Source organism: Ambystoma mexicanum, chromosome 11 (assembly GCF_040938575.1).
Source record: "Ambystoma mexicanum isolate Mex_15411 chromosome 11, UKY_AmexF1_1, whole genome shotgun sequence".
In the NCBI taxonomy this organism is placed as follows: Eukaryota; Metazoa; Chordata; class Amphibia; order Caudata; family Ambystomatidae; genus Ambystoma; species Ambystoma mexicanum.
In genome coordinates this window covers 60,952,726-60,979,486 of record NC_090934.1, presented here as the reverse complement: position 1 = coordinate 60,979,486, position 26,761 = coordinate 60,952,726, and the positions used below count along the sequence as shown (strand labels likewise).

At 44.9% G+C, this 26,761-nt stretch overlaps 1 protein-coding gene across 1 annotated transcript in view; it reads right to left on the bottom strand.

The window, feature by feature from the left end:
* Positions 1-26,761, bottom strand: part of COL9A2 (collagen type IX alpha 2 chain) — a 168,628-nt gene that overhangs the window by 104,372 nt on the left and 37,495 nt on the right. Inside the window, exons 6-11 of the mRNA XM_069622556.1 lie at positions 13,601-13,636; positions 13,490-13,513; positions 8,252-8,305; positions 7,040-7,093; positions 5,833-5,880; positions 5,656-5,712 (exon numbers count right to left, since the gene is read on the bottom strand). Coding sequence (XP_069478657.1) covers positions 5,656-5,712; positions 5,833-5,880; positions 7,040-7,093; positions 8,252-8,305; positions 13,490-13,513; positions 13,601-13,636 — 273 coding nt within the window. The remainder of the gene's footprint in view (positions 1-5,655; positions 5,713-5,832; positions 5,881-7,039; positions 7,094-8,251; positions 8,306-13,489; positions 13,514-13,600; positions 13,637-26,761) is intronic.

Below are 26,761 nucleotides of genomic sequence, written 5' to 3'. Positions count from 1 at the left end.
TGGAGAAGCGTCTGATCCTCGCAGAGTTGGATGTGGATGAGCGAAGGGCTCCAGAAGGAAAGTGCTTAGGAAGAGAGAGTTGGATGTAGTGGCCCCGGCCCCAGAAAGCCTTTTTGACAATGCTGAGGGTCTAGAACTTGATCCTTGCAGCCACCGGGAGCCAGTGCTGAGATTTCAGATCTGCAGAGATACGATCCCTGGGCTTGAGGCCAAGGACAAGTCTCACAATCCTGTTCTGGATGGGTTGCAGAGGGCGAAGAGTAGAGGCAGGAAGATTTAGAAAGAGGATGCTGCAGTAGTCCAGCCTAGAGAGAACCACGGCTCTATGTACAGTGAGCTTCTGGGGAAAGTGAGAAAAGAAAGGATACCTCTGCGTAGGTTCAGCTGGTAGTGGGACTTCTTAGAGAGGTCACTGATGTGAGGAGAGAAGTAGAGGGTGGAGCGGAAGAGGACACTAAGGATTTTTTCCTTGCAGGAAGGCACAGGTAAAGGGCCCAGGGAGTGCAGCCAGAGTGATAGAGGGAAAGAGGGAGCAGGATTCCCAATGAGAAGGATCTCTGTCTTACTCTTACTGGAATTAAGGGAGAGATTGTTGGAGGCACATCATTCCTGAATCACAGATAGACAGTCAGGAATGAGCAAGAGAATAGAGGAGGCAGAGGGGAGCCTGAGGGAGAGCATAAGACAGAAAGTTAGGAGTGAATGTAGAGATGAGATGGGCCACAGGTGCCAAGTGAAGGTTGAAGAGCCAGGGTGAGGGGTTAGACCCCTTGGGAACACCACATGTGGAGAGAGAGGTGGTGGAGAGAAAAAACCCAAGTTGGACCTGGGAGGGATGATCAGAGAGGAAGGAGTCCAACCAGACTAGGGCCTGATCCATGATGCCCAGGTTGTCATGGAGATATTGATCAGGGTGGTGTGGTTGACCGCTTTGAAAGCAGAGGAATGGTCAAGGAGGATGAGGACAGAAGGAAGGCTAGAGTTGAGATTAGAGAGCAGGTCTTCACAGGTGTTCAGGAGAGAAGTTTCCATGCTTCTGGCTGCTCTAAAGCCAGACCGGTGGTCGTGGAGACAACCAACAGATTCAGTATGGCGAGTAAGCTGCGAGATGGCCAGCTTTTCCAAGAGTTTGCCCATGAAAGGAGTGATAGAGATTGGGTGGTAGTTTGCCAGAGAGGAAGGATCGGCAGAAGGCTTCTCAAGGAGGAGGTGTACAAGGGAGTGTTTTAAGGCAGAGGTGAAAGTTCCAGTGGCAAAAGAGTGATTGCAGAAATTGGCCAATGCTGGTGCGGGGGTGTCGATATGGTCCTTGATGGTTCGGGAGGAGCAGGGGAGCACCTGCTTGGATGATACATTCGTAGATTGGACTTGTCTAGAAACATCGTTAGGAGTTAACACAGGGAAAGATGAGAGAGGTAGAGGGAGAGGAAGAGGAGAGAGAAGACAGGATAGACTGAGTTTTAGTAATGAAGTGAGAAGCCAGTGCTATGTAAAGGGCCAGGAAGGGAACAGGAGAGGTGAAGACTGCAGCAAGATTGGCCAGCTCTTTGCAGATTTTGAAGATTTCAGCCATGTTGTTAGAGGACCCAGAGACGCGGGCGTGGATGTAATCTCTCTTCTTGGACAGGACAGAGTGTGTATTGCCTTGGGAGCAGGTGGCAGGCCAGTTTGTCAGAGGAAGCGCCAGATGCCCTCCACTTCTTCTCAGCCCCCCCTTCACTTGCGTTTAGGGATGGCAAGGTCAGAGTCATACCAAGAGATGCACTTGGAGGTGGGGCTTCACAGATCCTCATGACTGGGGCAATGACATCAAGAGTGTTAGAGGTGAAGAGATGCAGATTAGAGAGGGCTGTGTCAGAGTGTGAGTCAGCCGCAGGCGTAGGAGGAGGAGAGAACGTGGCGGCAAAGGCCTCCACTGACACACTCTTCATGGGCCGAATGACCGAGAAGGTTGGTGGCATTGCATGTGTCTGCTTCACCTGGGGGACAGAGAGCGTAAGGTGGGAGGAGAGAAAATGGCTTAAAATGTACCCCTCTCCATTTAACAAGTGCCGTAATATAGTGTTTCTTATCCATCAGTAATTTAAAATATGTATAACATGCAGAAATGACTCTGTAACATTGTTTTAGCACTGTAATACGTCCTTCTTCTATATAAGCACGGTCAGGCTCCAGTTCAACACTGTGGTACCGCAGTATGAGTTGCGATACCACACTCACTACACACAGATTTACTGCTGTATTTCCAACTGTAGTGCAGGGTATTTCTAACGTGGTTAAAAATGGACCCCCTTAATGATAAACTGGTGAAACCTTCGCCAGTGTATCATTAACCACACCCAGCCCATACTATAGTGAGCCTGGGCCTAACCCACCGAGTACCACATCATTCTACACCAGGTCAACATTACCCCTGCTTATCCAGCTCTCGTGTATCTTTCCTGCACACCCACTTCTCCAGTGCACATCAAGCATGTGTAGATCAGCTTCACTGCACACCAATTAAATAACCAAGCACTTCTGCTAGAGATCACCATGTTCCAATCTAGCAATACTCTACTCCCATGTAGTATTAGCCTATTCTGGGCTTGCATCTCTGGTAGAGGCTTCCTAGTCGGTGTTGATCTTTCTCAGGAGGATAGCCCAGGGGAAACGCACTCGCCTTGGAAACAAGACGAAACGGAGCAGCACAGGTTCGATCCCCAGGTCGGCGCTTAGAAACCTCTGGGTGTTATGCGTGTTATAAATGACCAATTATAATTATAATCTAGTGCAGTTTAATGATCTAGTTTAAGTTTCTCTTACATAGCTTTGCAATTGTGAACTCGGGGTTCGATAATCTTCACTTTGCTATGCAATGTTCTGAATTCATACCAACATCCAGCGCCTTGGTATAAAGCGCTATATAAATAAATAAATCAATCAATCAATCAACATCTTCCTGCGTCAGCTCCATCAGCCCTGCTTGACTTGGTCGTAAAGCCGCGTCATCGTTCTCATGTTTAGAATATCCTCTCCACCTAATACATTTTATGCAGCACGCCAGCGTGCTCTGCCCCCAAAATGCTATAGAAATCCTACCTCAGCAAACCTATCACTAACTATCACTCACTGCTTCCTGAGATAGACCCCTGTGTTGGGGTCTGTCTCGGAAGCCATTGTCAGGAACTTCGAGCATATAATTAAAGCAATACTATCACCTAAAATAAATAAAATCCAGGAACTCAACCTCCTTAACTATCAAAGTCATGGTGTATTATGGATATACTGGCTGAGGTCTGTCGAGGCCCCGCTCAATGTGACTAACTTGTGTGATCTTGCGCACATTAGCTCATCTTCTGAAACCCTAATCCAACTATTTGAAATAATTGCATATTCTTGCAAACAGGGAAACTCCAGTTTTAGCAGTTAAGATGAAACATGTGGACATTCGCGGGGACATGTACACATGTGGTCATGCCATGGTGCTGTCTTCAGTGTGTATCACAGCGGTCTCTCCGGCAGCCTTTAGACGCTCATCCCTCCGCTCCCTGGGCTAGGAGAAGTGTGCCTAGAGCAGCACTATATGCTGCCCATAACCAGGATTGATCAGGTTTTCATCCTGGTCCCCTAACAGTCTCCAATGTGCATGACTTGGTCCTGTCTTGCAAAAACAAAGAGGTGATGGCTGGAAGGTTTAGACTTAATCTTAACCACTGGCAATGCTCTGGGCAACCCTCCAGACCACCGTTCTTCGCCTGCCAAGCCATTACAGCCATCCTGTCTTGGCCTGTGTGTCCCTCCTGCTTGTCCTGTCATCTGCTTGTGCCCTCTGCTTCACCCCATTGCTGGGATCATGATGTTTTGTTGCGACCCTGTTTCTTACACCGTCTCCCTTTTTCGATTTCTGCCCACCTCGTGTTGCTCACTGTCGCTGCGCCCCGACCCCGCTGTGGATGTCCTTTTCATCTGCGCTCCCTGTGTTGTCATCTCCTTGCATACTTGCCAGCCGTTTCCTGCTGCTGCTCCCACTATACGCTGCTTGGCCTCCCAACTCCAGTTCTCCTCTCTGTCCCCTCTCTCCCTCCTCTATCACTGATCGTCATTCTTAGACCTGCACTTTCTCTATATAACTTGCCTACACTCACTTGACACTCTCAGCCCTGGACTACCTACTGTGCCCACATAGCTGCTGTTACCTCCTCACTTGAGGTTGACAATCCAACTTCTGAACCTAAACTATCTGTACCTGCTAGTGTGCAGACCCCTGCACCATAGGGTGAGGCGTTCCAGATTTTTGCACCCACTTGAATGACGTTTCTTAGTCTTATTCGCATGCCTGCATGCCTGATGTAGCCCCTCATTCCACGAGGCGAGGCTTTTCCAGTCCTCAGTCAATCTTACCTGCTTAGTCTTATTTTCTGGCCTGCATGCCTGGTGTAGCCCCTCATTCCATGAGGCGAGGCTTTTCCAGTCCTCAGTCAATCTTATCTGCTTAGTCTTATTTGCTGGCCTGCATCCCTGATGTAGCCCCTCATTCCATGAGGCGAGGCTTTCCCAGTTCTCAGTCAATCTTACCTGCTTAGTCTTATTTGCTGGCCTGCATGCCTGATGTAGCCCCTCATTCCATGAGGCGAGGCTTTTCCAGTCCTCAGTCAATCTTATCTGCTTAGTCTTATTTGCTGGCCTGCATCCCTGATGTAGCCCCTCATTCCATGAGGCGAGGCTTTCCCAGTTCTCAGTCAATCTTACCTGCTTAGTCTTATTTGCTGGCCTGCATGCCTGATGTAGCCCCTCATTCCATGAGGCGAGGCTTTTCCAGTCCTCAGTCAATCTTATCTGCTTAGTCTTCTTTGCTGGCCTGCATGCCTAATGTAGCCCCTCATTCCATGAAATAAGGCTTTTCCAGTCCTCAGTCAACCCTACAGGCTTACTCTTATTTGCCTGCCTGCATGCCTGATGTAGCCCCTCTTTCCACGAGGCGAGGCTTTTCCAGTCCTAAGTCAATCTTACCTGCTTAGTCTTATTTTCCCGCCTGCATGCCTGATGTAGCCCCTCATTCCACGAGCGAAGCTTTTCCAGTCCTCAGTTAATCTTACCTGCTTACTCTTATTTTCCTGCCTGCATGCCTGATGTAGCCCCTCATTCCATGAGGCGAGGCTTTTCCAGATCCACAGCCAATCTTACTTACCTGCCTGCATGCCTGATGTAGCCCCTCATTCCATTAGACAAGGCTCTTCCAGTCTGCAGTCAACCATCCCTGCTTGTCATTATTGCATTTCTGGTTTTCCTTAATGAAGTTTACCTAGTTGATCCTGCACTTTTTAACTTGATTTTGCATTTATTCTACACCCTGCCCTCTTCCTGCACCACTCGCCCTCCCTCTCACCCTTCTTTCATGTTTAGCACTTGCACGCTCTAAATCGTCTCTCTACCTAGTCAGAACGTGTTTGTTGCTTCCCCTCTACCTCCTCCTGCACTTCCCCTCCCCCATCTTCCCCGCTCCCTTGTCATAGCACTTGCACGTTTCAAGACCTTTTAGGGACGTTTTTGTTTTTGTTTTATACCATCTTCCTCACCCCCCCTTATCTTGATGTCCCTTGAAACGCACACTTTTGCTGCATAGTGCACATTACAAATAACCAATAAATAAATAAATTAAATCGTTAGTTGTACCTTCAGCCCTTGCAGGCCCTGGGGTCCTTTCTGTCCAGCGGGGCAGTTAGTGGGACACTGGAACAAAAAAAAAACAAAGGAAAAAACAAAGATTGGAAGGGTTTAGGGAACCACTGGCTGGTTGCAGAATTTTGAGGACTTATTCAGTTATCAGCTGTAATAATTAAGTGCAATTACCAAGAAGTCAGCACTGCCTTCGAGTCCTTGGATGTTTCCAGGGGGTCCCTGAGATCAAACAAAAAAAGAGTCACATCAATGAACTTTCATTCAAACATGGACATTGACATGTTCACCAAAACACAGTTAAGGTGGATGCAAGTGGGGTGTGTATTATATGTGCGGGGGAGGGCAGGTGGGGCGCCTCCTTCACGCAAGACATAAAAGAGGAGCTCTTCTTCAAATGCATTTAGAAGTGTGAGAAATTCTAGCAAGTAGGATCTATCTTATGGGAAGACATAGGGCCTTATTACGAGTCCGGCAGTAAAGCACTGCCATCATTAATAACGGTGCCAGTGCTTCCGTGACTATTCTGCCTACCGGGGTCGATGCGCCCGGCAGGGTCAGACATGTTTGGTACAGCTGCCCCAGCCGGAAAACTCGGACCGGTAAACTCGTAATGAGGCCCATACTCTCATAACTCTGTGTCCTCAATTGAATTGCAAAGGTAGGCAGGAAACTTAGAAAGGTCCACAACAGGAATGCATGAAGAATGAGCGGCAATAACACATACGAGCCATGGGTAAGGCGTGTAATACTCATGCTTGAACAGGGAATATTTGCAGGGGATAACTCTAAGCTTAGTGATGCCATTATTTCTGTTTCCAGCGAAAATGGCCCAATCGTGCTAGAAATGTTTTTCTTTCTAAAAATATGTTTAGCCAGGTAGGCGCCCTCATGTTGGAAATTTCAAATGTATGTGTTTCTAATAGAAAAACAAATATCCGTATTTCTAGATCAGGGAAAAAGAGGCAAAAAAAAAGCAACCCACGTGTCTGCAGGTCTTTAATCAAGCCCCATCAACAAAGGGGGGTCAGGTTTTAAAGCCCTGGAGAGTGAATTCCCCCAGAGGAGTGTCCTGATTGCTAAAACGTCCTTGCACAACTCACCCCCCCCCTACACACACCCAGCAGGAGTGCACTGCTTGCTTAAACATCATTGGCCGAACCCCCAGAGACGTGCCCTGCTTGCTAAAACTTAATTGGCCAAAACCTCAGAGGTGTGGCCTGTTTGCCAAATATTCATTGGTCGAAAAATGTTACTTGTAATTCAAATGTTGCTCCAACTAATTTGAGCAAGCATGGAATTGAGGGGCAGGATCCAGCCATTTTGTCTTCTGTTCACATAAAATTGCAAAAATATCGGAGAGTTGAGGAAGGATGCTTACTGGTTTTCCGGGTAGACCTGGGGGTCCTGCAGGGCCAAGGGGTCCCCTGATCCCCTGAAAGAAACACAAACAGAAATATTGTAATGTCCATCTACTGCACGCATCCAAAAATGTCAACATCAGCCATTAAAACAATACAAGGAAAACTCAAAAGAATGAATGTGTGAATTCACAAAGCCAATAACAACACTAATAAAATACAAACCATGTATATATCATCAAATTAACTGTTTCTTGGTGTACAAATAACGTGTTCCTAATGCTCAGATCAAGGGTCTGTGGCATATATGTACTTAGCTAATAAGCAGGACATACTGAATGAACACTATCAAGATGGGAGCATGTGACGTACAGGCTATCAACATACCTCTGCTGCTGCTCAACCTACTGAGCTGCCCCACTGTCTTACACTTTGTAGAGTTCTTTAGGGGGTTCACATATGCAGAACTCCTTTCTGCTGCTCTGCTGCTGCTCACCTTACTGAGCTGCCCCACTGTCCTACACTTTGTAGAGTTCTTTAGGGGGTTCACATATGCAGAACTCCTTTCTGCTGCTCTGCTGCTGCTCAACATACTGAGCTGCCCCAGTGTCTTGCACTTTGTAGAGTTCTTTAGGGGGTTCACATATGCAGAACTCCTTTCTGCTGCTCTGCTGCTGCTCAACATACTGAGCTGCCCCAGTGTCTTGCACTTTGTAGAGTTCTTTAGGGGGTTCACATATGCAGAACTCCTTTCTGCTGCTCTGCTGCTGCTCAATTTACTGAGCTGCCCCACTGCCTTACACTTTGTAGAGTTCTTTAGGGGCTTCACATATGCAGAACTCCTTTCTGCTGCTCAACTTACTGAGCTGCCCCACTGTCCTACACTTTGTAGAGTTCTTTAGGGGTTCACATATGCAGAACTCCTTTCTGCTGCTTTAGATGGACTTGGCCATTCGCCTCCCTTTGAACTTTATTCAGGGCCAAGACCTACAGGCGACTAAAGCTGCTTTGGAGGGTGCACAGTTCCCTTCCTTGGATTGGAAGGGGTGCGGGAGAAGGAGGGCTCTACAGAAATGACTCTCCTTGTGGTTAAAGGTCCAGAGTGTCCAGTGCCATGCAGTGGAATGAAAATTACCCCCCAAAGTCCTTGGCCTAAAACACTCTATGCCGCAGTCCTCAAGGATGGAGGTCATGGCGTAATACGGATATGTATGAGTGAGAAGGGCACTCACCTTGGGGCCGGTCACTCCGATTTCTCCAGGAACTCCAACCGCGCCTGGGGGCCCCTAGGGAAGATAACAATGGTGTGTGTTAGTTAAGCAGTGTTTCCTGGCTGATGCCACCTGCTTCAAGGTTCATAACGATGTCCCATAGTCCAGCATCACATGTAGCCCGAATCCCCTCCATCACAAACACATATATACCATTCTGCAGCAGGCGTGTATGGAGTGTGCACCCATTCACTCAGTTCAAGTCCCCACTGTCCCATTACACATGCCTCTCCCTCCACGCAGGCAGCACACGGATCCATTGCCTCACTATATACAGCTTTTCTTCCCAGTCCCCCTCTGTGCCATCACACAATGTTGCTCATCACTCGTATCCACTCTCAACAAAAGCACTCATTGTTCCATCAGATTTTCCCATCAACCCTTCATTTGTACCTGTCTCCCTTCACACCCGCCCCTTCACCCAGTACTTGCGTACTCATACCCATTCTCAGAGCATGTGGTCGGATTGCCCAGTAAAGGCACTCCTTTCAACAGCACAGGACATGATACCCCAAACATACACTCCTTGCCCAAAGGGTGCACACATCAACTCGTTAGACACTATTAAACCCTATTTACACTGCCTACTCTAATCTCCAAATGTATCCTTGTAGCTATGCACCACTACAATTGTCAATACCCACCCATGCCAACAAGGAGGGGCACTATTCCCAGGGGTGATTCAATATGCATCATGCCCACCACCGCAAGACACGTCACCCATGTCACTTTCCACCCGCAGGCCAGGTGGCTGGGGCCCCCACAAATGCTCTAACTGGAACCACTCTGCATGTGTTTGATGACACCTGCCTGCGCTCACACTTTTTACTCACACGCTTTGGATTAAGGCGCTATATAAATACATCATTATCGTTACTGCACCTCTAGTCGCAGAGAGTAGCGACTTTCATTGGTAAAGACAGTATGTCTGGTTTTCCAAATGTATAGCGCAGAGATCTGCAACCTATGGCTCTTCAGATGTTTTGGGCGACAGCTCCCCACACACCTGGCCAACATATTCAATGGTGAGGGTATCATGGGAGTTGTAGTCCAAGACATCTATAGTGTTTGCCCTGCGCTCCATGCTCTCTCTCCTCACAAGAGTTACTCGTCCCAGTTATAAACGCGTCTCTTTTGGCTGGAAGCTCCCCACATTGCCTGAAGCCACATATAAGGAGGGTAGATTAGTCTTCTCAGCTGGCAGCACCATATAGGCACATATGGTGTGTGGTCTAGGGAGCTCCTCATCGGAACAGGAGTCCTTGTACCCTAAGGGGGAGTCACTCCCATTGAGGTCCCACTTGTCCATACCCATAAGGAGGGTCTTGCGGAGTGGCTTCACCTCCCTAGCCTCAAAGGGGGTGGCTCCCCCCTGGGAAGAAGGCATGAATACCTTGGATTCATTACAGTATTATCTTATTTTTTTGCTCCGTTTTAGCACTGGTGCAAATGTTAGCTAATCTGGCTGCACGTTGCTATGGGGAAGAGTTTGAAACATTAAGATAGGACATTACAAACAAAAAATGGAATCGTATATTCCTTTTTTAAACAATTGACCGTACTTTAAAATGATTTGCCAGTAGAAAGAGGATAGCCAATGACGGTTGAGAAATTACACAACTGTGCAGCCTCCAAGCGTGGGACTGGATATTGAACCTATGCTGCTTGGTGCGGTTGCGCTTCCAAAATGAGCGCGCTGCCCCTGAGCTATCCTCCCGGCCCATTGTGTTGCATAAGTATAATTAAAGGAATGCCACTGTTTCTTTCTTTCCTTCGGACTGTGCATATGTTTCCTCTGACTTTTCTCACTTCCTGCACACATGCTGCCATTTTCACGACGGTGGAGCACTTTCCATCACTTGTTGACCATTTACGCTTAGGTCACTCAGGTAAGTAGGATGTGCACATGAGTGTTTGCAATGAATGTGTGCATTTATGGCAAAGCTTTGATGAGTTATGATTTAGTGGGTCTTAGGCAATATTTGCATTCTCTTCATCTCGTCCTTACCTGACACACACCCTCCTGCAGGTCTAGTCAGAAGTTATTCATACATAAGTTTCACAATGGTACACTAAATATGCCAAAATGTAAGGAAATCCATACCCATTTGTAAATTACTACTTTTCGGTATGCCACACTTACTTGCGGAAAAGCTTTCTGAGATTGGGGCGCGCTTTTTAAACTGTGCAATATATTCTCACTCACAGAGCAGCCTATTGCATATCCATAAAGGGGGGGCGGAGAACGATGCTTTCAACCAGGGGTGTTGCTAGGTCTGGAAAAGATCCGGGGCTACGCTAATGTCGGGGCTCTGGGCTAGCTAGCCTTTTGCTTGCAGCCCCTGAGCTTCAATCCGGGGATACAACCAAAAGACCAGGGGCTATAGCCCCCCACAGGGCCGCTTGCAACGCCTCTGCTTTCAACCCATGCCCCAGAGAAAGGTGGTGGGCAGGGCTTCAAGGAATGCTTCCAACCAGAGAGTGCACATTGGTTCAAATACATCAGACTCTGTTATTAAAGTTATGGCAGCAGCCGGGGGTCGGTTCCAATGATTGCTTTTTAAATTCTTAATTTTCATAGGCTATGGACCCACCCCCATGTAGGTTTTGGGGTCGGTGTGGTGAAGTAAAGAGTAGTAGATTAATACTGAGCAAAGTAAATGCACAAACATGTTAGTGTATTAAATACGATTTTATTTTTAAGTATTCAAATAACAAGGTTATATTTATAAGGTAAACATTTTAATTGTAAGTGTTGGTGACCAGGAAAGATTTTACCATGAGAATGCATTGGGTGTAAAAGTAAATGGATTCAGATTATGAAAATGAAAGCATGTATTTTTCCATGTGTAGCTTTCAGTTTGCATCAATTGGATGTTGGCTGTCACGCTGAAGCTGTAATGGAAAAAAGATACTGGCAGAGAGGGAGGGTCTTTTTTCAACCAAGGTTTGCTGGGAAATTGCATTGCTGTTGGTTGAATGCAGAGAATGGCTCTGTATTATTTCCTTGTCTGGTCTTGAAGTCATAATGTTTGGAATGCATCAATACAAGGAGTTATTGACTGCATTCTAAGCATTCTGATTGGGTCATAGGTGGTCTGTAATGACTTCCACGAGCTAATGTCTGATTTATTACAATTCCAAGATATGTTCATTAAGCGTTAAGCACCCGTTCCAAGGGCTGGGATGGGTGTCAACACCATGGGGCTGAGTTAAAGGTCTAAGCAAAGCTAGGGGGGTTCAGGAAGGCCCCAGACATTAAAACACGTTCCACACCGTGGAACGCCTGCTTAACACAGCTAGCACCCTGGGTTTCCAATCCCAAAACCCGGGGTGCTAAGAAAATTGTATTTGCATTCATTGTACGGGACGCTGCAAGCATCCCGTTCATTGAATGAAAATACTGTCTGAAGATGGCCGCCATGGATGTGGAAGACGGGGCTCCATACGGGGCCACTCTTCGAATTCCATGGCAACCAGTGAGCAGCAGCAATGTGTCAGTGGCCGCTGCGGGTGCTGCTACTGCCGAAGCCGAAGGAAAGAGGAAAGTGAGGCGGGGCGCAGGAGAAACGAGAAACATAAAAGATAAGGGAGGTTGGGGGAAGATGACGGTGCGGGGAAGTAGACTTCAAGTTCCATGAGACTTAGGCTGAGCTTAGCAGTTTCATCCCGCGATCTAAGGAACCTGATTGGCTGCTCCCCCCCCCTCCCAGGATGCTAATTTCCTACGTAACATATCAAATGTGTTGTCTAACTTAAAAACGTGCATGAACTCGTATACTTTTTTCGTTTACAAAGCCAGACTGGGTAAATTCCAAACTAATTCTGTAGCCAGGCCACTTGTCCTTCGCTGCTCACAGGGTAGCCTCAGAATCCTAACCGCGGTGTGTATCCCCATCCTCTACTCCCCTTTCCCCCGTCTGCATTGTTTTGGGGCTTCACTGTTGTGTATGTGTTGTGTTCTTCACTAGTTTAATGATTCTGTTAAACGATGGGAGTGACTCCTCTCTGTATTTCCTTGTTTCGAGAGTCATGATTTTGGTATTCAATTCCTACCCAATCCTGATTGGCTAATTTTAGCTATGTAAGATAATCCTTGGCAGGATTGTAAATATGTGTAGCAACCTCTGTTACTTGATATATGAACTGCTTTCATTAGATTGAAGCTTCAACACACCCCCAGGACTTCGTAAACCCACCAAGGGAGGGGTCCAGGGGGGTAAACGGGGGGCGGGGGGCACATTAATGAAAAATATCAATCATTTACCCAAAAACAATTACACATTTTTTGAAATATGCAAAACTAGGTTTAATGTCATTTTGCAATTGCAGCATGTTTTCAGAGCCTTCAAAGAGTTTATCACTTTAAAACGTTTGGAAAATGTGTTTGTTCATTTATTTAATGAATAGGCAAATTCGTCTGCCCGCCCCTCCCCCGTTGGCTATTTATTGGCACCTCTGCATTCAATTCACACTGAATAAATCCCTTTGTGTTCTCCTCCCACCACTCCACTTCGCCACCTAACTTTTAGCCAACCTTCCGATCCGACCATAATGTTCTTTCAACCTGCCCCCTCCTCCACACGCCTGACTACTCACCCTACACACACGAACACTCTTGTATATTTCGCTAGCTCAGCTTTTGATATTCATTCTCTTTTCCACTTTCTGGACTGCTTAGGGCCAAAGTTTGATTAAGTGGGCAAGGGTAATGCCATGTGGCATTTGAAATATCATTTGTTTTTAAATATCCTCTAATTAGGACTTTGGATGGCATGGGATATTTATGGTTTGGGGTACAGAGAACGCACTGCATTGGATAAATAACCTGTATTTACTTCGGGGAGTAAATATCCTATATGATCCAAACTCATAACTATTTTAAAAAGAGGTGCCACTTAAAATACCCCGTTTTTACCATTTCCACCAAATTCATGATGATTCCCATCGAAGCAAAAATGTAATCCATTTTGTAATAGCTTTGTATTAAAGTGATGCACGCTATATTCCCCTAAATTGTAATTGTAATTGGTAATTTATAATATGCTTAACAGCCAGAGGTTTCTAAGTGCGGATCTGGGGTTCAAACTTGTGTTGCTCCGCTTTGTCTCGCTTCCAAAGCGAACGCGTTGCCCCTGAACTATCCTCCCGTGCCGACCGGCTATTTATCAAAACCCGATAAATACACACAGTACTCACCGCAAGTCCAGTAAGTCCAGGTCCCTGGAAGACAATGAGGTAATATTAGTCATGTGACCTTAGTTCTTTATTTTTATAATTCTGTGGAGCTTTCCATGCCGTTATACTCACTTTGGGGCCAGGTAGGCCAGGGGGACCAGGTTGACCCTGCAAAGCAAAATAAAAGGTTTTTCAATTGACCAACATAACATTTCCAATATTACTCCAACTTTGTTGAGTCACTTGCCATTGTTCAAAGCAGGGATTTAGAACGAACTGTCATGCAAGGTTCATTGTGAAAACAACAAAAATATTTTGGGTGATAATGATAGATTGATAGCACTGCCAACCTCTTTAAAAAAGGTGTTCTTATAAGAAGAAGGAGGAGGAAATGTGGGGGCTGGTCCACTATAGACAATGGTTAGCTGTGGTAACAAAGAATGTCCTTATATGACCAGAGAAGGGCAGTACCCTCGCTGATTCCCGCATTAGGCCCTTGGTACAGGCAGTCATGCTATCTTCCCAGAATGCCCCCTTTGCAGTCAGTGGATGGGTAGAATCTGTAAACTCAAACCAGACTAACTCACGCCCAGTGCTTAGGAAATGCTCACCCTCCTAACTGTTCAGTAGCTTATTCTCAAGTGAGTTCTGCATAGAGACCGGCCCTCATAATCCAAGAAAGTGGAAAGTTCTAACATCACAATCCAAAAATCTGCATAAACTTTCCCTCAAAATACAAGAGGCCATCTTTCAACAAATAAATCGGAGAAATCCTTCTTTCTCAATAAACTGCCTCAAAATTTAAGGACGTATAAAGAAAATCCACGAAATCAAGGAAACCCTGTCCTCGTTATCCAGGAATTTATGGTAATCTGCCCTCACAATACAAGAATTTAAATTACTCACCCCTCACAATCCAAAAACCTAAAATAGTATGCCTTCACAATCCAATAAACTATGGTACTCTGCCCTCACATTCTAAAAAGCTAAGATAGTCTGCCCTCACAATCAAGGAATAAAGGGTAATGCGCCCTCAGAATACAAGAAACTAAATTCCTCTGCCCTCACAATCCAATCAATTAAGGTACGCTGCCTACACAATATACGCATAAAATACCTATAATATATATATACCTAAATTATATATTAAGGTAATCTTCCCTCACAATCTAAGAATTAAAAATAGTCTGCCCTCAAAATCCAAGAAACTAAGGTACTCTGCCCTCACAATCTAAGAAAATATGGTAGTCTGCCCTCACAATCCAAGAATCTAAAGTACCTCACAATGCAAGAATTTAAAATAGCCTGTCCTCACCATCCAACCATCTAAGGTAATCTGCCCTTAATATCCAGGAATCAATGGTACTCTGCCCTCACAATCTAAGAAATTATGGTAGTCTGCCCTCACAATCCAAGAATCTAAGGTACCTCACAATGCAAGAATTTAAAATAGCCTGTCCTCACCATCCAAACATCTAAAGTAATCTGCCCTTACTATCCAGGAATCTATGGTACTCTGCCCTCACAATCCAAGAATGAAAAACAGTTTTCCCCTACAATCCAAGAATCTAAGGTACTTTGCCCTCAAAAAGAATCTATTTTGGATTGCCCTCACAATAGAAGAATCGAAAGCAGTCTGCCCTCACAATTCAAGAACCTGCAAAAAAAAGTGTCATCATAATCTGTAATGTGCAATAATCCAGGCATGTAGTGCAATAATATGTGAAACTCTGCCCATACAACCTCCTGACAGAGCTCTTCTCTGCTATACAAGAGTTTGTGAGGGGACAGCAATCCATGAAGTCTTTGGCCACTCAGAGGGTTAGACGACTTAAACCGTCACCTCAGATATCTGTGTGTAATCTGATATCACAGGTTTGAATTCTACAACAGTGTATTTAGCCATGGAGCACTTTGTGGGAGTGCCTGCGGTGGGACTAGTACATTTATGGATGGAATAGGGCTAGGGTAACCAGACGTCCTGATTTTCAAGGGACAGTCTGGGACAATCGCCCTCCGTCCCGGGTCCCGAGAGTTTTTTAATTTAATGAACCCCATCCCGGGATTGGATGGGCAGGTGGCTGCGGTCCCAGTTTATACCCAGACCGATTCAGAAATCCTAAAATCGGGGGCCCGGCGTGACTCTAACTGCATGTGATAGCTTTACACGTACACATTTCCTCCCCCCTCATTGGTCGCTCTCCTCCAATGAGAGGAGTGTGCCTGGAACACACCCCCCTGCAACAGGCCAGCGACAAAGAAATAGGACTAGCGTTTTAGCAAAGTCCTGTTTGTGTTTGTTGTAGTCCTACTTCTGTGTCTATGGCCTGTCGCTTTTTTAATTTTTTTAAAAAGCTGGTCACCCTAAATAAGGCACACTTAACGTGCCGCGGCACAGTTTGAATCAGAACTCGTTCTCAATGCCAGAAACCAGGAGGACACTGACTCTGGAGGGCACAGCCTGTTCCTTGCTGTTTTTTGTGGGGCCAGTATGGGCATGGAATGTTAGATCTTGGTCTTCAGCCCTCGAGTCTCCCCGGCATTGGCTCAATCAGCGTGCATGTAGGGAATAATGCCCACTTGCCGCATGAGCAGTAGGGATAAGGACACAGGTGACTATCAGCTGCTGTTAAGAATTCCACCCAGCGGTTCCGAGTCACATCTGATGGACAGAGGCGAATATTTCCCCTTGATTGGTAGTCACCTTACACACCCATATACAACATAACTTGAACATGAGCCCATTCAGTGTTTGGAAAGAAAGGTACCCGTGGAAGTCCCGCAGAAGTCCCGCTTTGCCTTTGCCTGGAGACGCTGTTCTTATTGCTGCCGGACTCCCTTTCTTACTTCACGGCGTGTTTTTGGTTATCCTACTGCACGGACTCATTCTACCAGGAGGTGAAGAGTGCAAATTTTATGCAGAACTATATTAGCATTAGCATTTATACTGGGTTATATGTAGCTATAACCTGTGCTTCTGTTTGATCTAGGCTTTGCTGATTTGTGTGGAGGCGGGCCTATATTAACTGGAACGCGCGCGCACCGCGCGCGCGCACCCGTGGAAGTCCCGCAGAAGTCCCGCTTTGCCGCTTCGCCGAGTTCGCGAGCGGAGCGGAGCGGGCACCTCTCTAAAGGTGTGTCTGTAAGCGTAAAGGCGCTTTTACAATTAAAAAGGCGCTTACTCATATTGCATACTAGGCGGCGCATAACAATACAACAAGGCTCAGCTTGTATTTGGTTTGGGCGACATGAGTCGCAATTTGTATACCCTGCGTACGGGCATGCCGCAGATAGAATGCCAAACTGCATGTCCCAAAAAATCAACTCAAAATTTGGCGCGTGTCTCCACCCCGATGCATCCTTTGCCTAAAACAAGGACGTTTCCCTCACAACAGTCACCAATCTCCAATTTGCGAGCTAAGGTTGCAAAACCAATTGGAGGTGGGGGTGACATTAGATCCTTTTTTCCAGACTCTCGTGGGAAACAATGGGGAAATTTCAAGATTGTTAAGGAACGAAATTCGACTATCGAGAACACTAAGAGTGCTGATGCTGATTGCATGAATGCATCATCCACAGCGAAAGTGTTCCCAGAAGCAGATGTTGTGTTACTTCCAGTGCCCCCATGCTTAGAGCGTGTGGTTGACACTGGTGAGATTGTGCTTGACACAATCTCAGATATAAATTTGGATGATGTAGCCATTATAGACCTATCGGTAGCGGAATCAAATTTTACTATACAGGAACATTTTGAAAATTTATCTTACTCCCCTCAGATGTTGTCGAGTATTGAGCCATCACAACCGAATCAATCATCCTCATTTTTAGCCCCCACCCCTCGTAGAAGTTTAGGCATTGAAAAAGTCTCAAGGTCACAAAAACCACAACAATCACCTAAATTTATTGAACTGACTTTAGAAGCTATGAATTTAACTTTGCAGACGTTGATGCAATTATTTAACTCACTCAGCTCGAAAATGGACTCACAAAATGTGCAACTGTCTGCAGTGTTAAATTGGCAGGCTAACCAGACTTCCTCCACTTGCTGTCATAAACGGCCACCGCAAGAAAGTTTTCCTGTGATGGTGGACCAGAAGCTTTCTCCAATGTTTGAGTCAGTAGATAGAGCTATACATAACGACATCCCTAAGCTGGTTTCTGATCTTAAAGACAAGATACCCTTGAGGAGCTCAACTCAGGTGGTTGAGAACACTTTCACTCCGCAGCCTTTACCTTTTTTTTCGACAATAATAACAGAGAACACTTCAATTAATAAACATAATGGTGAAGATACGGCACAGGTCATACATGAACTAGTAGATGGAAACACTCGATCTGATTCCAAACTGTATACCATCTTTGATAAAAAAGGAAATATATCTCGCTCAAAAGTACAATCCCTAGGCGAGAAAAAAAAAACCAAAAATATGCCCTTATCTAAAGCAATGGCGACAGCGGCCTCGAAGCGATTTATCCAAAACATCAATTTACCCGCGAAAAACGCACTAATAACCTCTAATGCGGTTACTAAAAAATATGCGTTATTGGACCAACAACGCAATGTGAAAGCTGCCAAAAAACAAAAAGTCGCTACCTCGCAAACGGCCTACGAACCGCTAGATGAGTTGGTTGCGGCAGTGAAAGAACATGAAGGTAAGAGAAATTCGGCGGCCGTCTTTAAACCAAAAATTGTCCAGGCCCCTAAAAAATCTCAGAGTGCCTCAGCAGAGCAGAAGATGTTAGAGTCTAACAGCTTAAAAGTGCGACCAGGGTTGATAAACAATCTAAATTTTAGCCCAGATAAGCAACATTCTGAGCTAATATTGAGAAGACTCGAGATTAGAAAAGCTGTTGATGCATACATGGATAGTTTTATGCCTCTGCCAAACCTTCAGGCTCCGTCATTATGCCCCACCGTGCCTGAATTTGTTCCTAGAATGGTAGATAGAAAAGCTCCCGAGAGTCCAGACGAGAGTATAAGGGCGAGTAGCCTGCCAGCACAGCTGCTCCTAAAATCGTGTTTTGCTCCAAAGACAAAAGTGAGGTTTGTGGATGACAAAAACATAATAACTGAAACCGAAACACATGAATTTGCTATACATCAAGCGGATTTAACAAAAGTGCTGCAAACTCTCTATGCCCCCTCGCACACAGACATACGATCTGTTGCGAAGGAGACTATCAAAAATAAGAAAAAGAACCAAACTAGCAGCCCAATAAGACCAGATAAACAAACCTTTGCTCTTGTGTTGAGCTGCCGTCCTCCCCCCTACCAACAATTTTTGCTGAATCGGCAGAGCATCTTAGAATTATTCTCAGATATCACAGCCCTGGAAGAAGTTGAATCCTCTGACATTGAACAAGTTGAATTCTTCAATAAGGACTCATTGAGCATGGTCTGTCTATGGTTGCGATCAAGAATCGTCAGAAATCTAATTTGGGAGGCCAAAGAACAACTAGCGTCTATGGGATTCATATTAATATCGGGGCCCGCAAGTATTAATACAAAATTGGAGGTATCCCCTAAAACTCCTGCCAAAGGGTTTAGCAATCCCAGACACAATGAACCAGACACAAAATCCAAATGCTGTTGCTCTTGTGATTCTAATAGTTAACTACCCAGCAAGATAAAGACAACAAGCGTATTTTCCATGGTATCGTGGAATACGCGCGGTTTTAGGCATTTAATAAATAACAAAGCTAATACTTTGAACAATTTTGACCTTGTTTTGCTGCAAGAAACATGGATGACTAATGAACCCTCTTGGGACAACCATGAGATACACTTTACAGCAGCGTTGAAACAATCTAAGGGACGACCGATGGCAGGCCTTTTAACGGCCACAAAACTCAACGCGAAAGTCAATATTGTGCATGCTTTGGCGTTAAATCCATATGTGCAACTAACAGTCTTATCGATTCAGTCGATTCTTTATGCGGTAGTTAACATATATTGGAATCATAAGAGCTACGAAGAAGAAAAATTCTTTTCTGAAATCTCAACTGCTCTGGATTACATTGCTCAGGTCCCTGAAATCAGCCACACCATTGTAGCGGGGGATCTGAACTTACATTGTGGACCACAAGCCCTTAACGTAGAAAACACTTGTACAACTTTATGGGGACAACTCATGGCCTCAAGAAGTTTAAATATGCTAAATGGGAGTCAGTTTGACCACAGTTGTACACAATACACGTGGCGACAAGGACAACATACGGCTACAATTGACTATATTTATGTAGACGACAAATTGTGGTCCAAAATACAAACATTTGTCATTTGCCCGCATCCTGACAGTGATCACTGTATGTTAACTCTTGAATGGTCTGAAGCAAGTAATGTAGAGGCGCCATCCATATATCCTGCGAACGGGCCCATAGTCGTGAACAATAGCCTGAATCGAATAAAATGGACAGAGGCAAAGGTGCACCAATTTGATCAAATGCTACAATTAGCCTATCTGCCCTCAAAAAATCATAGCCAAATCAGTAGTGTTGCTTACTGTGAGCTCATGCAATATTTTGCTCCTTGTAGCACAAATAATCATCGAGCTGTGCCAAATCGTCACATATTTAATGAAGCTGCCAGAGCAAGGAAAACGTTGTATCGCACTGAGAAACGTGCAGCTATGAAATTGTCAATAGATAAGCAACCTTTTGCTCTAAAAAAGGCAAAAACGACTTATAGGAATTGGTGTCGCTGGCACAGAATTCAATTGTTACAAATAGATGGGGAACATATGCTCAAAGCTTCGCATGGACATAACATGGCCCATGTTTGGAAATTATTAAATACAGCACTCGTGCCATCACAAATAGCTCTCCAAGTTCACACCGTGCCTGAAGTTGAATGGGTAAAATATTATTCGAAGTTGTATGCAAGCCCATTTGAAACCAGGTCTATGGGGCATGAGGAAAACAATGATCCTTTTCATATAAACATCGAGAAATCAGACATACTATATTTTATAAATAAAATCAGTAAGTCAAGAGCCCCGGGCCCTGACGGGTTGTCCAATTATTTATTCAAGCAACAGCCCGAGGTCTGGGCTGACATTTTATGTCAAATCTTTGAACAAATTAATGTGACACAACTCATTCCTGACTCATGGAAAAGATCCATAATAGTGCCCATATTTAAGAACGGAGATCGGCAAATACCAGATAATTATAGACCGATTGCTCTGTTGGACGCCCCTGGAAAGTTGTACAGTCGAATAATTCTACAAGAATTAAATACCTGGGCCATCCAACAGGGCAAAAGAGATCCATTTCAATCGGGCTTTGTTGCAGGAATGGGAACGGGCTTAAATCTAACCACATTAAACTTGTTAAAGTCAAAATATCACAAGCTTGGGCAGCCATTGTATATGGCTTTTGTTGACTTTCGAAACGCTTTTGACTCAATAGACCGTAGCCTACTGTTTCAGAAATTGCATAAATATGGATGTCCCCCGTCTCTGCTTACTGTGATTAAAAAACTTCACACAAACACGAGCATACAAATTAAACTGTCACTTAATGGGCTACTATCATCTGCGATTAGAACGTTCAGAGGTCTAAAACAAGGCTGCATTTTGGCATCAACCCTATTTAATTTGTTTTTATTAGATCTGGGTATAAGCCTGCAGGACTGCATGGCAGATGCACCGAAATTAGGCACACAAAAGATTATGTGGCTCCTGTATGCGGATGATTTAGTATTGGTATCTCTTACCCCAAATGGGTTACAAGAGCTGTTGAATCAATTAGCGGATTATACAACTAAGAACAATTTAATAATTAACACAAATAAAACGCAAATTGTGTCTTGTCTTAGAAAAGCCAATCCAAAAATGATGAATTATCAATGGAAGGTATCCACTTTGTCTTTGAAGAAAGTACTGCATTATAAATATTTGGGCCTCCCATTTTCAGGGTCAAGAACAAACTCAATCCGTGAGGACACTATCAAAGCCAAAAGTATGGCCTTGACATCACAGGGCAAAATTATCCTATTTAAATATGGGCAATTTACCACAAGTCATGTCAAAACCTTTTACATGCAGAAAGTCGTCCCAATTCTGTCCTATGGGGCTGAAACGTTCCCGCCCAGGGAAAGAGGATACTGGGATTACTTTGAAGGAAAGTTTTGGAAAACAGTTCTTCGCTTGCCATCTTGCACCCCAATATGGTTAATAAGATATGAATTGGGCCTGATCTCGATGCATGTACAGGTGCTGTGGAAATTTTGCAATTTTTATCGTAAACTTTTATTGGGATTGCAATCAGATAACATCCTAGGAATTGTTGGCTACCATTTGTGTTCCTCATCGGATACATTTTCTAAGAGTTGGAGATTGTTTGTGCTAAATGCGCTTGTGGATGCAGATATATCTATAGAGACGCTGCTATCTAACCCGAGTAAAACCAAAGCAAGTTTATATCGCCATGATTGGATTATAACCCAACAGGTTTGCTCTGGCTACGTCGACTTTGATCCTAATATTTTTCCCCACAAAAAAATCAGACAGATGAGTGACTATTTGGTTAAATGCCCGTCTATGGTGGTTCGTGCCACCATGCTAAGAATACGACTGAATCTGTGTTTAACCAACCAAATATTAGCTAGACGGGGAATTATTCCCAAAAGCGAAGCCTTTTGTCGGTTTTGTATTAATGTGAATCAAATTGAGACGTTAAACCATATAATTGTTGAATGTTTGGCCTTGTCTGGATTGAGAGAACAATATTTCAAAAATGTACTGCAATTTTTTTGTTTGCGCTCACATTATGAAATATGGATAGCCCTGATCACGATCAACAGAACAGTTATACACATTGCCTTAACTCAATTCATCCAAACAGTGTTACCATATACTGCTAAGGACGATGTTAATTGATGTCGAAGTGTCTCTATCTTGTTTAGTAATTTTAAAGTTGTGTGTTTTACAGTTAACTTTTAAAAAAAGGACCCCTTAACTTTTGAAGGAACGCTGAGAAATCCCATTATGAAATTGTAACTGAATGTAATGAAATCATTATGCCTTTTTATGTTTTTAGAGGCCATATATGTATTTTTAAATTGATAGGTATAAAGTATAATAGGCAATTTTGTAATATAGGTTTGTTTTATATAATTTATTGCTAAAAATATGGTAAAGGTGTGATATTTTAAATTTGAAAGGTTGAAATTTTTAACCATATCAAATAAATAAATAAAAAAAAAGAAAGGTAAGGTTCTTTTCTCTAAATAAAATCCCCAACTTCCTGTTTCAGCATGGCCTGCATGCAGGAGGCTTAGAGTTGGGCTCTGGGCTGCTGTAAGGCGTCAGAGAGAACAGCATGAACCAGAACCTGACAAGAGTTTGTATCGGGGACAGCGGTGAGAGGTAGATGTGCGGGTGCGCGATGTCACCACATTGAAATGACTTTCATACATTATGACTTTGAGAGTGCTGCATTGTCGATGAAGAAGTTCAATTGTACTTATGTACAACAATAATAATATCCTGTGCTATATGACACATCACACCATAATCCTGGTCAGGATACAACCTAATTTTCCTGTGGGTTTTGACTCATCCGCACGGTGCTGAATTGGGATCACTGCACGGAGCTGGAACAGCAAGACATACGCTCCATGCATTTCCCCATTCCGTGCAGGGAATCCAAATATCTCTGCCCACAATAGTGTTTGGATGTGGCCAGTAAGGCATGGATCCATATGGACTCAGGCCACTTTTTGATCATGTGCTAAGAGCAGGCAGGATATATAGGGCTCCAGAGTAATGGCGGCCATCTTGTTTTTCATGGCGGCCGCCATTACTGGCGGACATGGAATCGGATTCACCGCATAATGCAGTGTTAGGCATGAGAACCTGTCCTATGACCCGGTTCTAATGCCTGGCATTGAGTAATGTGGTGAATCGCTGGAATTTCGAATTTCGCAAAAATAGCCCCTAATTCAAAAGAGGCGGGAGTCGGCCCCTTTTCCCAACAGATTCCTTGACTCCAGCAAAATTAGATTGTTTAATGCAAATGAGTATCAATAACTATTACTAATGACATGCTCCTCCCTAGTGCGGTTCATGGAACCTTTGCGGCACAATTATAATGACCGCAGCTTTGGCACTTGTGGAACATTCTTTTGTGTATGTCTGAATTGTCCCCATTACATGCTCCCTGCCCCCTTCCATCACATCTAGTTTTCTATAAACCAGTTGGAACTGGCTGTCACGCGGCATACTGTTCTATACACAGTGCCTCGTGTTGAGACAGAATGTTTTCTGTAAAGCGCTTCACTGCTTCCTCGGGCTACGTACGTACTATCTGAAATAGCATTAAATGTAATGCTGCATGATGGAACCAAGCATGTGCGCCTGTGCCAATCATCCTACACTGGCCAATCACCTTCTCCATGCCCTGTAGACGCCCCCCAAGCAACCTGCCTGCAAACCCCACTCCTAAATACTGCTCCTGCTGCTTGATTGACTGCAACACAGCTGTGACGTAACGTGTGCCCCTAAGGAATTAACCCATTGTTATACAGAAATAAATACAAAAACAAAGAATATATTTATATCAAGTTTAACGAGGCCACTGTTTTCTCCAGAAAGTCTGCAAACCTCAAATTAACAAGATATGGTGTTAAATCCACCTTGGGGACGAGCTATGCGGAGTTCTAGACCCAAGCAGATGCCACTTTGTCACGTGCTTCACTCTGTGGGCTTGCTGTGAATGTTATGAAGTGCAGCGAATGCCACAAATCGAGCCCATTCCCACTAGTTTTTCCAGGATGAAAACCCACAACGGGGCAACTAAAACTAGAAGAGAAAACGTGCTGAAAGCGGTCATTGTGGGCAGAGGCAGGTCTTAACAGCTCAGCAGAACCTGGGAGGGCCAGAAATGTCTCTGGGTTCCAGAGGGATGGAGGCCCTGAGCTGAAGCTCTGGAACCAGGAAGGACCCCCCACACAGTATTCCAGGGTTTCCTACCTGGCAGACGATAGAGGATGTCTGGGATGGAAAATGAGTGTCATTATACTCAAAAGGATGTCCCCTGCCCCTTTCACCTTCGCCCTTCCCTCACCCCTGCACTTGCGCGTTCTCAATGTCACTGGGCCTAGTAAGATCGTTGTTTTGTCCTCCCTTGTTCCCCTCCCTTGCCTCGTCGCGCTCTGAAACACTTGTGTATTGGCGCGATATAAATAAAATATCATATCATATCATATCATACGTAATTGATGCATCGTGAAAGATACCTAATGTTTTATACATGTGTTCATTTATTTATTTATATATTCTGGTATGGTCTGAATATAGCTCAGACACATGTAAGAATCTACAGAGGGCTAAGCAAAGGCCAATATGAAGTTTACGAGAGCGAGGACACGTCGTGGCGGTGTCCTATGATGGGTGTGGGCACTTCAAGGTCTCCTAAAGGAAGATATTCTCTGCTCTCCTGAATATGAAAGGTGGTAGGGTTGCACAGATGTCCACAGTTCTAGTGGGTAACAGGAGAAGATATATGATATATAATTATGATACATGATTGGTTATTTATAACGCGCGTAATACCCAGAGCTTTCTAAGCACGGACCCGAGGATCAGAACCGGTGTTGCTCGTGTCGTCTTGCTTCCAAGGCGAGCATGTTGCCCCTAAACTATCCTCCCGAGACAAGGCTTGCTTCCTGGTGAAACTTTGAGCTATTTGCAACCAATGGGTGAATTCTTAGGGCTGGCTAGTTGGGTTCAAATTCTTGTGATGGGCCTAGCAGCACTTCCTGGATACCAGCTGCTGGTGCAAGGAAGCTGATAGCAGATCACTGTTTCTACCAGGAAAGGAGGATATTATAAGCCTGAGGCTGAGAAAGTCCAGCGCACCTTGCCCTTAGCTCTGAAAAGGTAAAAAGTCATTAAGACAAGTTTATTCCCCTGGCCACACTGAGAGGACCCTTTCCCAGGAGTGACAGTGCAACTTCTTTCAAGCATTGATGGACATGATACCACCACCTGGACTGGGAAACTCACTTTTACATTCAGGTGAAATCGACGCATGTGTCAATATTCCTCCACTGTTTCTGAGATGGGGTGCCTTTTCCCAGGTGCTGCCAGCTCCTCAGAGGCCTCATGCCACCAGGGATTCTTCTACATGCCCAATAGGCACGCCTGCCCGTGGTCAGACCCTCAGCGGAGAGACAGCAATGTGCACAGACCGCGGGTCAGTGGTGCAGTGCCATCGTTATTCCGTCCAACACGAGCATGCTTTGACACACACCAGGAAACTAAACATGGTACATGGACTGGAAGCAGAGAGAGAACACGGACACGTTGGCAGGTAACATTGAGTGCTACACACCGTCCAGGAGCCTCTTGCTGGTATACTGTGGTTTTGGAAGTGTGCTGCCTGTGCCTGTCCCCCACCTGACCCCCCCTCAAGACTCAGCAAAGAGGTCTTGCAAACATAAAAAAAGAGGACAAGAGGGAAATCTGCCAAGACCTGAGGGAATCATAAGTCACAGCAACACAATGTTGATGCAAGCAATACACAAAGGCATCCTGTGTGCAGCACATTGAGGCTGAAGTCTGCAGTGGGCAACCTGGGTGCAAAGGGCAGTCAGACTGGGTGGCAGGGGCTAATTACGAGGTCATGGCTCGGTGATCCATTCTCAGTTGTGCACCCATGGGGACATTATGCATGGGGACATTATGTATGGGGACATTATGCATGGGGACATTATGCATGGGGACGTTATGTATGGCGACATTATGCATGGGGACGTTATGTATGGGGACGTTATGTATGGGGACATTATGTATGGGGACGTTATGGATGGGGACGTTATGTATGGGGACATTATGCATGGGGACATTATGTATGGGGACATTATGTATGGGGACGTTATGCATGGGGACATTATGTATGGGGACATTATGTATGGCGACGTTATGCATGGGGACGTTATGTATGGGGACATTATGTATGGGGACATTATGTATGGGGACGTTATGGATGGGGACATTATGGATGGGGACATTATGTATGGGAACATTATGCACGGGGACGTTATGTATGGGGACGTTATGTATGGGTACATTATGTATGGGGACATTATGTATGGAGACGTTATGGATGGGGACATTATGCATGGGGACATTATGTATGAGGACATTATGTATGGCGACGTTATGTATGGGGACATTATGCATGGGGTCATTAAGCATGGGGACATTATGTATGGGGACATTATGCATGGGGACATTATGTATGGGGACATTATGTATGGGGACATTATTACCTGATACCCCAAGA